The 14,840-nt window shown below is 36.0% G+C and overlaps 1 protein-coding gene across 1 annotated transcript; it reads left to right on the top strand.

Annotated features, from left to right (window-relative positions):
- Positions 1–8,092: 8,092 nt before the first annotated feature.
- Positions 8,093–11,850, top strand: LOC125236019. Its single transcript, XM_048142701.1, has 3 exons — positions 8,093–8,147; positions 9,605–9,645; positions 9,776–11,850. Exons 1-3 carry the CDS (start codon positions 8,133–8,135, stop codon positions 10,038–10,040), a joined length of 321 nt encoding a protein of 106 aa, XP_047998658.1. The 5' UTR covers positions 8,093–8,132; the 3' UTR covers positions 10,041–11,850.
- Positions 11,851–14,840: the final 2,990 nt, after the last annotated feature.

The following is a 14,840-nucleotide window of genomic DNA, read 5'->3' on the forward strand; positions in this document are numbered from 1 at the left end:
TATTTATTTATTATTTATTAGTATAATCCCCGCGGAACATATTTTCATTTGGTTTAATTAAAAAATACTACTTTTAGATTTTATATTTATATGTAGCAATGTGTTGCTGCATTATTTTTGTTCAACACGTCGTACTTAGCTGATTTGACGTAAGAACTGTGTATGTACTCCTAATGGTCACTTGCACCAACGAAAATGGAGGGTTAACCCATCATTTTATTATGGAATTTGACCGATGACAGCTCACTTTAACTCTGAGTTAAGTGGTTGGTGCAAGGTGGGCCTTATCCGTTCAAAAAGGGCGCACTTCACCTAGTGAAGGATTGACTGTGAATTAAACAACCAGCCACAAATAAAGTCAATATATTATAAAAAAATCCCAAACCTTTATATACACTCCCTATAAACATTTCGATAGCGCGATGTAGAAACAGTTGGTACAGCGACATCTCTCGTGACATATATTACATTAAACAATATAATATAACACTTGCTCTACGGCATTACAGTTCCCAACAACTGTCACCAGTCAATCACCAGTGATGACTTTTTATGGGTGCACGCACAATATTGCTGTTCAATTTTTTGTCATTGATTACTCTCTGCTTATATTACTTTAAACTGCAACTTTTCATTGACTGATGTTAGTTATGTGATATTCTTTGGTTATGTGCGGACTAATTCCAATACCGCCTGGTTACCCTTCGGGTTGGAAGGTCAGATGGCAATCGCTTTCATAAAAACCTGCGCCTACGCCAAATCTTGGGATTAGTTGTCAAATGGCATTAGGCTACCAAGAGCCGTGGCAAATGCCGGGATAACGCTAGGAGAATGATGATGATGTGCAGGTCATGTCATGTGAGAGACAAAAAGTTGTGGCGACAAGGTTGCACGTGGGCAGTAGGTACTTTTAATGATTAATAACAATAATAACTCCTTTCGTAATAAGTCAAGTACATCGACGACTGTCAATAAAAAAAAACTACGATGCCACTTGACAGCAAAATAGTATGCTAGTTCAAATCTGACCACCAAAATCATCACATAATGTAGCAACATCTTTTCCAGCTACACATCAAAGCGTGCAAGAAGCGTAAAGATACTAGATAAGAATATTATTATAAAACCAGAAGAATACTGTGCCATTAATATCACCAGAATCCACGAAGCAGAAAACATGTTTCCATACAAGCTCTGCCAAATCAGATCTATAACATATCCAACAACAAAACGGGCCCCAGGTGGGTATTCGAAATCCCTGAGGCACTCCTCGGTCATTATGACCACGGCGAGCAAAGGCATAGTGTTCTGCACCAAGGAAGAAGAAGGATTCTTTTCAAAATTGAAAAAACTCGCGACGCTGATGTTTGAGCCTGATAAAAACTTCCCATCAAGCCAAGAACTTGAACATGAGAAGATTTTGAAAGAACAGCAAAAAGAGCTGGAAAGACTTAGGAACGAGCCAAGATTTAAAGATTCGGATGAGAAATTCCCTAAATATACACCGAAATAAATTACTATGGCCTTCACACAGTCACATGGCAGTCGCCGTGCTCATAATATTATTTATTTTTATACCTGGTGTAAACTGAATTGTTAACATTATAATATTTACTTGTATAATCTAAAAATATTTAGTAAATATTTTATACTTACAATACTTAGCGTTTCATTTATTACGCTGTATGTGGAATTAATCTTTTTACAAGCTTTTATTCAACTTACTTTGATAGTATGTTAGTGTGCGTCAAAACTGTCAGTGTGGACCCAGTTATTGCAAATAGCTGTTGGCCACAAAGAGCATGAATCACTAACGTTTTGGTATGCCATACTACTTATATACAACTTGTATTTCATTAGTCAGTATTTTATTTATATCCAAAATAACGATACACATTAGTTCGTTTACGTACTTACGTCGTATTGGCAAGTGTATGTTGATATATCTCTGATCCTTTTCCTAAAAATAGAAGTAAAATAAAAACCATATGTTTGCATATTAATTTATTCAAAAATTATCAATCGAAAATGTTTTTGTAAACTGCAATAGGGTCAGTTGAAATATATGGATATTAACACTAACTTCTTTTCACAATAAGTATTTAAAGCTTCTTTTCTCCTTCCGGTACCTTTGGAAGTTGTTGTCTCTTCTCTGCTTCAGTCTCTTTTAATAACTTATCTGAGTTTCCTTTAGTAAAATGAATTTCTTTTATATCCAAACCATCTATTTTCTTATAATCCATAGACTTAGCAAAGATTCGATCACTTCTCTTTATCTTGATTTCCTTTAATATCTTCTCTATGGGCCACAGGATGTCTGTATAGTTTACTTTCGTCCTGCACGCTATAGGATTTGTCTTAACAGTTCCATGCATCCAGTTATCGATGTTCATGTAATACATTGCGTTATTATTAAGAGTGTGTTCCGCAAGATGATGGAAATTTGCCGAAGAGATGTACGTACTGGTTAGGTCTGTCCGTTTTAAAGAGTTCTGGAGAATGAACGAAGGCTTAAAATGACGGGGACCGGCTTGTCTGCTCAAGAAGCGGTGCAGTAAAGCATATTTGAAAGCCTGTCTTATAGGACGAAGATTCCCGTAAAAAGCCATCGTTCATGAGTGTTATTGATCTTCAAATTATGCCATAACTTGCCTAGCGAAACGATTTGTCTAGATCAAATCTGAGTAAATAAAATTTTGATGATTAAGATTTTAAATTTGATAGACAATTTACCTGTATTGTCAATGTCAGGATCAATGTCAAAACCATTATTTTATAGCTATACTTTTCTCTAGCAACCTAAAGAAAAGGATGCATATAGTTTTCTTTGTTCTTATTTACTGACAGAGACATACATGAAACAATATAAACAAAGAGCTTATAAGACTTATATTGACCGGGATATAGACCGTAATTACCCTTTTGATTTTTATACAATTGCGTCGAAATATCGGTACCTCAATAAAAATCAAAAAGGTAATTCACGCTCAATAATTATGTCTAATGAAACTAACCGTGAATCATTTAAAAGTTTTAAAACTCTTAAAGAGTTTACATTTTTTCGTAAAAATTCTAGAACAGTGATGTCTTTGGACTGTCATTCTGTCACAACTTCTATTCGCAATATTAAAAAAATACCAATAAATTTTTGTAAAAGTAAAACATAAATCATAAATAAATTAACCTCATTCTTTATCACCCTAACTTTGTTCATGATGAAGTTTTTCGCATCGAATGAATATAAGGATTTGATAAAATCTTATTTACGATGGCGATTGTTCTCGGCTTTCAAGTCCCATTTAACCCACGCTAATGAAACTACCCAACCCTTACAGAGGAACAGAAGACTGGAACTGAATAATGGTGCACCTCACTCCTTAAACTTTCATCATCTGGCAAAAAATGTCCCAATGTGTGATATCAATGATATTACCAATACGAATGTTAGAAACATTGGCGGTAAAAGAGACGACGAGCCTCCTCTTGATAAACCCATATTCGCCGCTGATTACACAGTTGTGGAAAGACCTCTCCCCGTGGAGAGAAGGATGAAGATAGAAAAAGAACGATTAAAACAATCAGGTTTCATGAAAGATATCATCATTAAGAACCCGGAGGACGCAATAAATGGAGGTTGATTTGTTCATTACATTTCTTGAATAATAAATGTTGTAATTTGTTGAATAATAATAAATGGTGATATCAGCATTAAGAACTCGGAGGACGCAATAAATGGGGGTTGGTTTTTGTTATTATATTTGTTGAAATGTTAAAAATTTGTTGAATAATAAACGTTGCAATTTGTTAAATAATCAATGTTGTCAATTTGTTGAATAGTAAATGTAAATTTGTAATAAATGGTGTATATTTGTTGAAAAATAAATGTTATTTGTTGAATAATAATAAATGGTGATTGAATTTATTGTATCTAATAACTTTCTTACAATATTTAGGAAAATAAGAGAAGTTGAGTTTGACAGTATATGTATAAGCCAGAGCATTTGAAAATATAGGGTAGAAGCAAATACTCTAAAAATTCAAGTAGGTACTTAGTGAGTTGTCCGCACACTTACGGCGACCCTGCAGGTTATGCCGCGGTGTTGGGTTCGAATCCCGGTAAGGATATATTAATTAGTGTGATGAGCAGATATTTGTTCCTGAGTTATGGATGTTTTCTGTGTATAAATAATCTATTACATATCAAATACGTATATTGTTGCCTAAGTACCCTCAACCCTCAACACAAGCCTTCTTAAGCTTACCGTGTGTAACGCCGTGGCTTGCGTGGGCGACGGTCGCGCGATGGTCGCGCAACGGCGATGCGACGCATACGAAATCAAACCTTATCGATATGGAAGTATACGATGCGATGAGACGCGACGGTGACCGTCGCCCACGCAAGACACGGCGTAAGAAACCATTTATATGTTTTGACGACTGGTCTGGCTCAGTCGGTAGTGACCCTGCCTGCTAAGCCGCGGTCCTGGGTTCGAATCCCGGTAAGGGCATTTATTTGTGTGATGAGCACAGATATTTGTTCCTGAGTCATGGATGTTTTCTATGTATGTATATAGTATGTATTTATCTATTTAAGTATGTATATCGTCGCTTAGCACCCATAGTCAAGCTTTGCTTAGTTTGGGGCTAAGTTGATCTGTGTAAGATGTCCCCAATATTTATTTATTTATGTATTGAGAAAAAAAGAAGCCTATGTCACTCTCCATCCCTTCAACTATCTCCACTTAAAAAAACACGTCAGTTGCTCCGTTTTGCCGTGAAAGATGGACAAACAAACAGACACACACTTTCCCATTTATAATATTAGTATAGTATGGATTTAATTACACATTCGGCGAATTGATATACTCTTGGATCGTCTCGTTCGTTTTTCGTCACGTTACTTGTCCGATTCTGCTTTAAGCTTTCGTTAGCCTTTCTTTATTCGTCACGATCGTTGATAGTCTTTCTCAACTACGGTCAATTTCGTTGTTCATCTTTATCTTAATCCGTCTCGTTCTTTTCTCGTCATAATCTTCTTTCGGCATGTTCGCTGTTAAATCTATGTGTTTCGTGTTTTTTCGTAGTCTTAGGTCGGTACCAACTTATAATATGACCAAATACGAAATAACAAAAAATGATTGAGCTGAAATAAGAAAAAGGCCAACAAGTCATTATACTCATTATGGTCAAAGACGATAATGACTGCGGACTTAGTTGAAGAATGAAAAATGGCTGAGGTAACATGAGTACAATCCAGAGTGGCCCGTTTCTCGAAAGGTACAAGCCTTGTATTATAAGTGCGTTTCCATGACAACCCATACGATTTGATAGTTCGCGCACTTGTAATACAAGGCTTGTAGCTTTCGAGAAACGGGCCAGTCTCTTTAAAGCAAGAGTAAATAGGTAAGCGTGCTCCACCGTAGACCGCATCATCACTTACCATCAGGTGTGATCGTGGTCAAACGTCTACCTATTCATACAAAAAAAAAAAGCAGAATTGGACAAATTTAGGAACGTGACGAAAAACGAACGTGTCGACCCAAGAGTAGGTACTTAATATTCGCCCACTGCCTATACGTTTGGATACACCTTATACCATGAGTAAACTCTGTCGAGACTGGATCCTGGACACAAGTAGCTTTAAGTCTGTAATGTTTGTCAATTTAATTTGTTTCATAGCCAGTTCGCCTGACTATCCCTCATCAAAACACAGTATAATTTTTGAAAATATGGTATAATGAAAACATGTTAAAGCTTGTGCTTTCAATCCCTCTTCTCATAGTTTTTAACTTTAGGTTTATCTAGCTTCTTCTTAAGTTCTTCCAACTGATGCTTCGCTTTCTGAGTGAAGTAACCTTCTTCATTCGCGTTGTCCGGCTTGACAAAACCTGGCATGTTTAGTTTATCTATTGATCCTGCCTTAGCTGGCGGCTTGGCTGACTTATCCACGTATCTGACTTGGGCACACATCGGCGATTGGACTTTAGAGAACATGTGGCTTACGGCACCACGGATCAAACTGTTGCAACTCATGGTTTTTGCCTGTGGTAATTTAGCAGAAAATGGTGGCGTTAAAATATTTGGAGTGGGAGAACATAATAAGACTATTGTTGTTGGCTTTAGTTTATAAACATTTTGGGTTTTGTAAAATTGAGTTTTTGTAAGATATGTCAATTATTGCCCGTCATTGCTGTAAACTTTTTAAATGATACCTATTAACGAACCAATGCATATCCTAAACAGCCAAATAAATCTATAACTATTTATCTTATTGTAGTATTTTATGGTAAATACTCTATGCTAGTTGACCCATTTTAAAGCGTTTAAGATTTATTATAACATTAGTAAAACTACCTAACTCTAAATTTCATAAAACCACTAAAATTACAATAGAGTATATCTAAAAAAACAAACTCAAACGTCAACGTCAGTGGACCATCAAAATCGTAAATACAAAAATAAAAATGTTCACCAAAATTTCCGTGCGGATACTAAAGCCTCTGTATACCCAGTTCAGGTTGATCCAAGGACCAGGGTTCCCAGGCTCAGGGGTAGGAAAAGGCGGCGGGGGTGGAGGGTCGGTCAGGCAAACAGGGGGGGCGTTGGGGGAATACGGAGTAGCTCAAGAGGAAGGGTACTTCTATAAGAAACATACTGAGCTCTTGAAAAAAATAAAGGAAAAGTTGAAGAGTGAACCGCAAAAAGAAGAGCCTATGGAGCAGAAACCGAAGGAGTGATTTAAACTTTATTGACCCTTAATATATTGTTTATTTACTTTTATTACATACTATGGATGCGGTTCCTGTGAAGCCTGTGCCAAGAAAATCTATTACTGCCTAATTATTTATTTAATTATCAATACCCGAGTGATGTGGAAGAATTTTAAGTTTTTTTCAATATGTGGATAAGAAATTATGTTATTAATAATTATTATGTTTGCAATATAGTTATATCTGCGTAAGTAAATGGTTTTAATTTTCTCCCAAGTTAATCGATTCTAAAAATTTTGCTAATCAGTACGGGTCCCATTGACCTTAGTAGTGGAAAATTTCGCTGGCTTGGTTGAAGTCTTGGTTGCTCAGTTGGCAGAGCGCTGGAGTATCGATGCAGAGGCCGTGAGTTCAAGTCTCACCCAAGGCAGACATTTTCCACTTTTAAATTTATTCTAAGCCTAGTGGCATCGATTGCAGACGTTTCTGCTAATCAGAAGTTAAAATTTAGTTCTAGATAGTTCAGAGCAATTTGCATAAGATATAGATAGTTTAGAGCAATTTTCACTGTGGGATCCCCAAAATCACAAGACGAATCTGAAACAAACTGTACTGTCATAACATTAAAGGCAACATAATATTAGTTTCAATCGGTGGTAAAATTTGTTTAACTTTCGTACCATTAGATCGTAACGTAACTTACGTAACGCTCAAGCTTCATTCTCGCTACGCTCGCGTTTCAATATCCGTTTGCTCGCGTAAAATATAAACAACATTTTCAGTACAGATGGCGCTTTAGTGCGCAAAGTGGTTCATTTCTCGTGAGGTCGAAACGTCAGAGTGCCTACTAATATGGGAACCTCATTAACACTGGCAACACGTGCGACAGGGACACCAGCCCAAACAATGCCCTCTCATGTGGACCGTTTTCGCTAGTCTGATACGATCGACTTTCTGTTTCAGTAATAAGGTTTAATTTCGTATGGCAAAAAATGTGATTGAGCTGTCCCCTGTAAAGGTCTTTGGTGCCATTATGTAGCGTGGTAGGTACTGAGAAACACCGTACGATACACGTGCGACATGGAAATTCGTGACTCCTGTCTATTTAAAACGCTCCCTTCAGTCGTGTTGTAATTTTGCCGCCACTCTTTGGCGCGCTCGTATCGTAATGTATTATTTCTAATGCTGAAACTATCGTCAATTTTACCGTAAAGGCGTTAAAAATTAACATTACAATTAGCTGAATTAAGTTAATTACAGAAAACCGTGGTATTAGCTTCGCTAATTTGTGCATTTCCCCTTTTTCATCGGTGCACTAATTATTTTTAATGTTTTTTAATGTGTGCTATATAATGGGGTAGACGGAGTAAGGACGGCCAGAGACATGGATATTTGGTGATAAGTGTTTGGCTTTCTGTAATCATGGGTATATTGAAGGTAAGCACGCTCAGATGAGGCCGTTTCGTGGCACTTCATTACTTTCTGTCTTGTTGTTATTAGGTGTATTCTGTCTTGTTGTTATTATGTGTATTTTGTCTTGCCTGTGATCACGAATAAATGTTTATTCTATTCTATTCTGGTCTAAAAAAAGTAATGCTCGAGTACCTACCCAAAGAAACATAATAAACAAATCTATGGGTTGACTTCAAAAACGGATGAGAGGATTCTCTACAAATGTTTACTTGTTATCTTATACCTATATTGGCTGAATAGAATATAATAGAAAATATATTTTCCCCTCACTAGCTCGGAAACACGTGTTTTGTCCTTCAATACCAGCGGGTAAAAACGCATTTTATCCACTAGTGGGTAAAGTAATTTGACCTTGAATAAAGTCAAATTAACTGCTTTAAAATTGATAAAAGTAGGTGAATCTAGTAATAAAGATGATTTACCACCTGTGGAACTACTGGAAGCAGTGATAAACGCATTTTTTGCGTTGTAGTTTCCTCGCTATATTGAGGGAAAAAGTTTTGTGTTACACTCGGGTGCAAATGTATTTTACTTCTCGTGTCTTAAAAAACTCGCAAGTTCAGGATTCTATTCTCGAACCACTCGCTTCGCTCGTGGTTCAACTATAGAATCCTTTTACTTGCTCGTTTTTCAATTCCACACTCGGCGTTAAAATACAACTTTGCCCCCTTGTATAACAAATAACTATTTCAGTACAGATGGTGTTTTTTTACGCACTAGTGCGAGAAGTGGTTCATTAATTTCATTATATCGTCACTACTTTTAAAAAAACTTGTATCTTCGTCTGTCAATGAAAAGAAAATTGTATAAGTAGTAAGTATGTATGGAATGCATATAGACTTACTGCGTTTTAACTTTGAGGAACAGCGTGAGATACGAGTTTTTTTTAAAGTAGTGACGATATGTCAGGTCGAAACTTCGGAGGTCCATCTGTACTGAAAAACGTCGTTCGATACACGTGCGAAAAGGAAATTCGTAACTCAAGTCGACTTAAAATACTCCCTTCGGTCGTGTTTTAATTTATCGCCACTCGTTTCGAACTTCCTCTTCTTCGCACTTGTATCGAATGTACTAATTTAACATGATAGTAAGAAGTTATTAATAACAACGTATAAATTACGTTGCAGAATGGTATAGAAAGAGATAATAAATTATAGAGTTATAGAAAAATCGTTCTTGCTATGGAGTTATGAAATTTCTAGTATCGTATTTAACTTTTTTTAATCTTTTTCCATATTTTTGTACCTATTGAAAGGGTGACGAAAAATATAGCGTAAGATTGCAAACTCGAGTCTTTCAATCGCTCCGGCAATACTTACATACTCTAACTAGCAATATTCTACTTCCGACCCACATGTAGCACAGTGTATCTACTAAGTATTTTATTTTTAAGAGCCACTGATAGAAAATGTTGGTTTCAGGTTTTACCGTTGATGTACTTGTTGGCGACAACATCCGCATGGTTAGTATATCTACATTTATGGATAGTGTTAATTATGTAGCTATTAGTGATAAATTCTAATTGACACAACTTAAATGATCTTTTAACGAAAATATTTTACTGTCTCACTACTGTACCTATTTCATTTCAGGTTACCAGAAAATTATGAAAATTGCCTGTGTCCAACGGAATCCCCCACGATCATCAACAGTTTGGATACAGACCGATCCGGTGTCGAGAGACTAGTCGTTTTCGTGTACAAGAAACCAGACACAGGTGAAATTGTAAGCTTCATTCCTCAAAAGGAACATCAGAGGAAAATTCCAGATTTCCCCATTCGTACGGTCGAATTCACAATATTGATCAGATTCAGTCCATTAGAGAAATATTTGACATCAGTCCCAGTAAAGATATAAGAGGAGCATAATACATATTACAGTGAACCAGTACCCCAGCTTAACAGTAATGAATATGAGGAAAACACTGTTTTCATTGATAATAAAACACCTGAATACGTGAACTTTGACCAACAGCTTGACACTGATATTAACATTCCGGAATGGGTTCAAGAAAGTGTAAAATCACAAGATATAATTTCCTTTCCACAACCTATAGTAGGAGAAAAGGATGATAAAAAGACCCAAATTTTGAACAATAATATTGATATGAATGTCCTGCAGTGGCCAATGGAAATTGATGGAATCAAAGTGAACCCTTTTGGTATATATCCTCCTAATGAGGCCAGTGTTGTGAAAAATATAATTGATGGAAATGGAATAAAAATCCCGGATTGGCAAATACAATTAGATGAAAATAAAGTAAAACGTGAACCCTTCATTACATTTCCAAATTCTGAAACTGAAATAATTCCAAAATTGCCAATGGAATTTGATGTAAATAATGCTAATTCTGCTCATATCATTCCAAAGCTTATACCAAGAATAAATGACCACAAAACGGCAGAAATTATTATTGACAGTAGTGAGCCTTCGACGCTAGACGTTTCGTCACAATTATTACCACTTCTAGCGAAAACCTATTGAATATACCTCCAGTAGATTCGACCTTTATAAATTCCTTCGAATCTCAAGAAGTGTTTCCAGAAAGTAACCCAAAACTCACACCAAATGGAATTGAAACTTTAATTCATATTAAAACTCCTCTAACCGAAAAAGTCCACTTTCAGGATGGTAAAGGAATTAAATTTCCAACATTTGAGATAATGACAGGACCTCAAAAAGACATCTTTGGAGGATTTATTGGTCAACCTTTCAAATTTGAAATAGATAACTCCAAACTTTCCAATTACGATTATCGATATATAGAAGATCCAGCCTTCGAACTTTGGCTTAGAGAGCAACTCAGAATCACAACTATAAATGGCTATAGAATACATTCAAGCCCATCAGATTTCATAGCATTGGACAGAGCAATACGAAATGTTCTTTTGCAAAACGGTTGGGTCATAACGGGTCAGGGCACTCTTTTAAATAGCAACGGTATAACGTCAAGTCTTGATAACTTAAAGCTCAGACCAATTTTAGTGGGGAAACCATTTTCTTATGACCGCTTTAGGACACAAGACTATTCTAAAAACCCTATTTGGAAGGATTGTTACTCACAATGAAAAAGCCTGCAAAAATTTTAGGAATCGTGCCCCTGTCGATTACTCCAGTAGGCAGTAGCATTCGTAATTTCAAAAATAAAAAAGGAACATTAAAAGTATTGCCTCTTGAACACCTAATCGCATTTAGAAAAGATTCTAAAAAATCTGATATGAGAAAACCTGAAGACTCAAGCAAAAATAAATCTGGAAAACCTAGTAAAGGTAAATATAAAGATGCTGCGTTACTGAAAGAAGCTTTGTCGGAGATACAGGAGCCGAAACACGCAAAGGGGTCACTAACAACATTAAAGCAAGACAGAGGACAAGTAAAGTACTACACCGGTTATGGAAGACGAATTTTAAACCTGCACTACCACCACGACCAGAATGGAGGATTATTGGTGGTAAAGTCGCAATTAGCAGTGGTGCTGCACTGAACATGAAGGGTAGATCTGGTTTAATATAATGCGATGAATAAGCCAATATTGGCCTATTCTTAGTTGTGTTAATATTAAGTAGACTTAAGTCAGATTACAACATTGACGACCCAGGCTTGTATACATGTTATTCCGAAAATAATTTTATTTTTGAAGCATTAAATAAAGGGATCCTAAAAGCAATTTATTTATTTTCTTCTAATTTAGTCATAAAGAATAATATATAATAAGATTGTCAACTTAAAAAAAATAGCAATATGGAAATGGAAGTAGGTACGAGTAGAAAGGAGTATTTTAAAATTCGAGTTAGTAACACCACGGTGAACGCGTACTATGCTTGTATGAGTGTAATATGACAGGTCGATTGTTCGCGTTTTTGACAGACGGTAACCGTGAGGTAACCGAGAGGGGGTGGGTGGCACTTTCAGCGGGGAGCGGGAGTGGCCATACTGTACGATAGTACTCTTTATTATACTGTGGTAACACTGAGAGTAAAACGTTTAAATGCGTTTTCACGTTATCCGATCCGATATCGGATGTCGGACCGATATCCCATACATTACAGGCGCCATCTTGGATTTTTTTCCACTGAAATCCTTATTCCGACATCCGATAACGGATAGGATGATGTGAAAACAGACTAACGCTGTCAGTTGTAAGTCGCATTAGAAACACTTCAAAAATCAACAAAACCTGATAAATCGTCGGAATCTGGACTTGAGAATCTTGGACTCATTCCACTAAGTGCGTTTTCACATTATTCGACCCGATATCGGATGTCAGACCGATATCCCATACATTACAGGCGCCATCTTGGTTTTTTTCTGTTGAAAATGTTGAAATCCTTCCGACATCCGATATCGGATCGGATAATGTGAAAACGGTCTAAGAATCGTCAGCATCTATCATCTATCGTACAGTCACTACAGTCAGCATCAATAGTAGCGGATGAAACAACGCACCAAAAATTTCTGACATCCTGAATAGCATTTTTTGCAACTAACTGTCAAATGTGATAACGCGTGGTAATGGTGCAAACAATGCGACCGTATTGATACAATAACAAAATGTAGTCGGCGTGTGCACTTGTTACGGTAACAAAATGTGTACGAATCTGTGGCTGTCAATGTCACTGTCAGAACGATTTTTAACGACACTTTATTAGTCGACGTATGCACACATAACGGTAACAACATGTGGACGAATTTGTGGCTGTCATTGTCACTGTCAGAACGGTTTCTGACAGTGACATTGACAGAATTTGTACACACGTGTAGGTCTGATTACCGAACTGCTCCTAAACCACTGTATCCGCAAATGACAATCTGAAATACGAAGGTTTCTCAAACTGTCTTGTGAAGTTGTGGACTGGTTGCTTTGAATCATTTAAATATGAGCGAATTAAATAATAATAAACGACGACGACCATTTAAGCACTCTTCGACATTTTATAGAATGTGGGAAAGTTAAGAAAAGTACAGAACGATAATACAAATAGATAAGAACTTTATCGTTACTTAATGTATTAGATATATATTTTTTAATTCTTATTGATAAAAAAGATGTGTAGAATTGCTTTACAAAATAAAAGTAGGTATCAAATGAAATAGAGTATTTACTGTGATATTAATAGATGTCGTGTGAAGTGCATACTAGACTAAATTCCTATACATAACGTAGTTAGTATTATTCTAACCTTCATTATTTTTAGGCAGATATGAAACAGAAGTTCAGATCGCTGAAATTAATGTTGATAGTAATAAACGTATATTATATTGTTATGAATGCTGGTAGTTACTACTTAGTATTTGTGACGCAGTTTTCTTTATGTATTGGGTTCTTCTGTTGCGCAATAATAGTTTTTTTCAGTACAGATGCCCTTTTTTTTTAACGCAGTAGTGCAAGCAATGATTCATTTCTTGTCTGGTCGAAACTCTTAGCTTAGATTTAGGTACTGAAAATCGTCGTACGATACACGTGCGAAAAGGACATTCGCAACTCGTGTCGATTTAAAACACTCCCTTCGTTCGTGTATTAATTTATCGCTACTCGTATCGATTTTCCTCTTTTCCGCACTTGTATCTACAAGTATTTTGTTTGGGTTACAAAAAAAACAAATTATTTACTCTACTACGTTTTATTTATGTCTCTTTAACATTACAAATTTGTAGACACTTATCTCTACAAAAATCTTGACAATAGAAGTTCAGATCGCTGAAATTAATGTTGATAGTAATATTAATGACGACTACTTCAACAAGTGTCAATTGTGAAATGCCGCAAAATACTAGTTGCTCTATAGAAGACCATAATAATATGATCCCCGATCCTTTACAACCCAGCAGCTCGGTACGCACGTAAGGTTTGCTCCCGGGAAATACCGGTACCGAAAGTACCGGGAATTCCCGGGATTTTTGACCAAGTAAAGAACCGGGAAATCAACTTGAAAAATCCCGGTACTTTCGGTACTTTCGGGAAATATTTTTTTGAGACATTTTTGCTACAAAATTTATTTATTTCTGTTTATATTATTTAAACAGTTAAAAAATAGGCGTAGGTACAGGAACAGGCGCTTAATCACTATTTAATAGCGTTTGGCAGGCAACCTGGCAGCCGTAGCCACCGCGATACCCTAACTAGCCCCACTAGCCAGTTCAGTAGTCGAGTTTTATATTTTTGGTGAATGTTTGTTATATTAATTATTTTTTCTCTCTCAATCTCATTTAACTCATTTCACTGCATGTTATAATACTGTGTTCGCGAATTTTGCGATAGACTCAAAAACTACTAAAGGGATCTGTATGCGTTTTTCACCTATGTATGAATAGAGTGATTCTTGAAGAAGAATGTTTAAGGTTTTCTTATTATAAATTGATTATTAAAACATGACTGATTTAGCATTTTGGTTATATAATGAAACGTTTTTATTTTATGCTTGTATGAGAGATCATATCAATTCAATTATGCGACCGAGTATGTTAAAGGGGTATAATATGCAGCCTTTTGTCTAAAATAATAATCAACGTTTTTACTTCAAGAAAGGTAACTAACTTCCAAGGAACAAATTAGCTTTACTCAAATGTCATATGACCTGTAGTGACTAATATTATGATAAAATAATTGTAAACATTTATTTGTATTCTCCATTTAAGCGATCCTAATTAAATTTGTTT

The sequence above is a fragment of the Leguminivora glycinivorella genome, chromosome 18, assembly GCF_023078275.1.
Source record: "Leguminivora glycinivorella isolate SPB_JAAS2020 chromosome 18, LegGlyc_1.1, whole genome shotgun sequence".
NCBI lineage: Eukaryota > Metazoa > Arthropoda > Insecta > Lepidoptera > Tortricidae > Leguminivora > Leguminivora glycinivorella.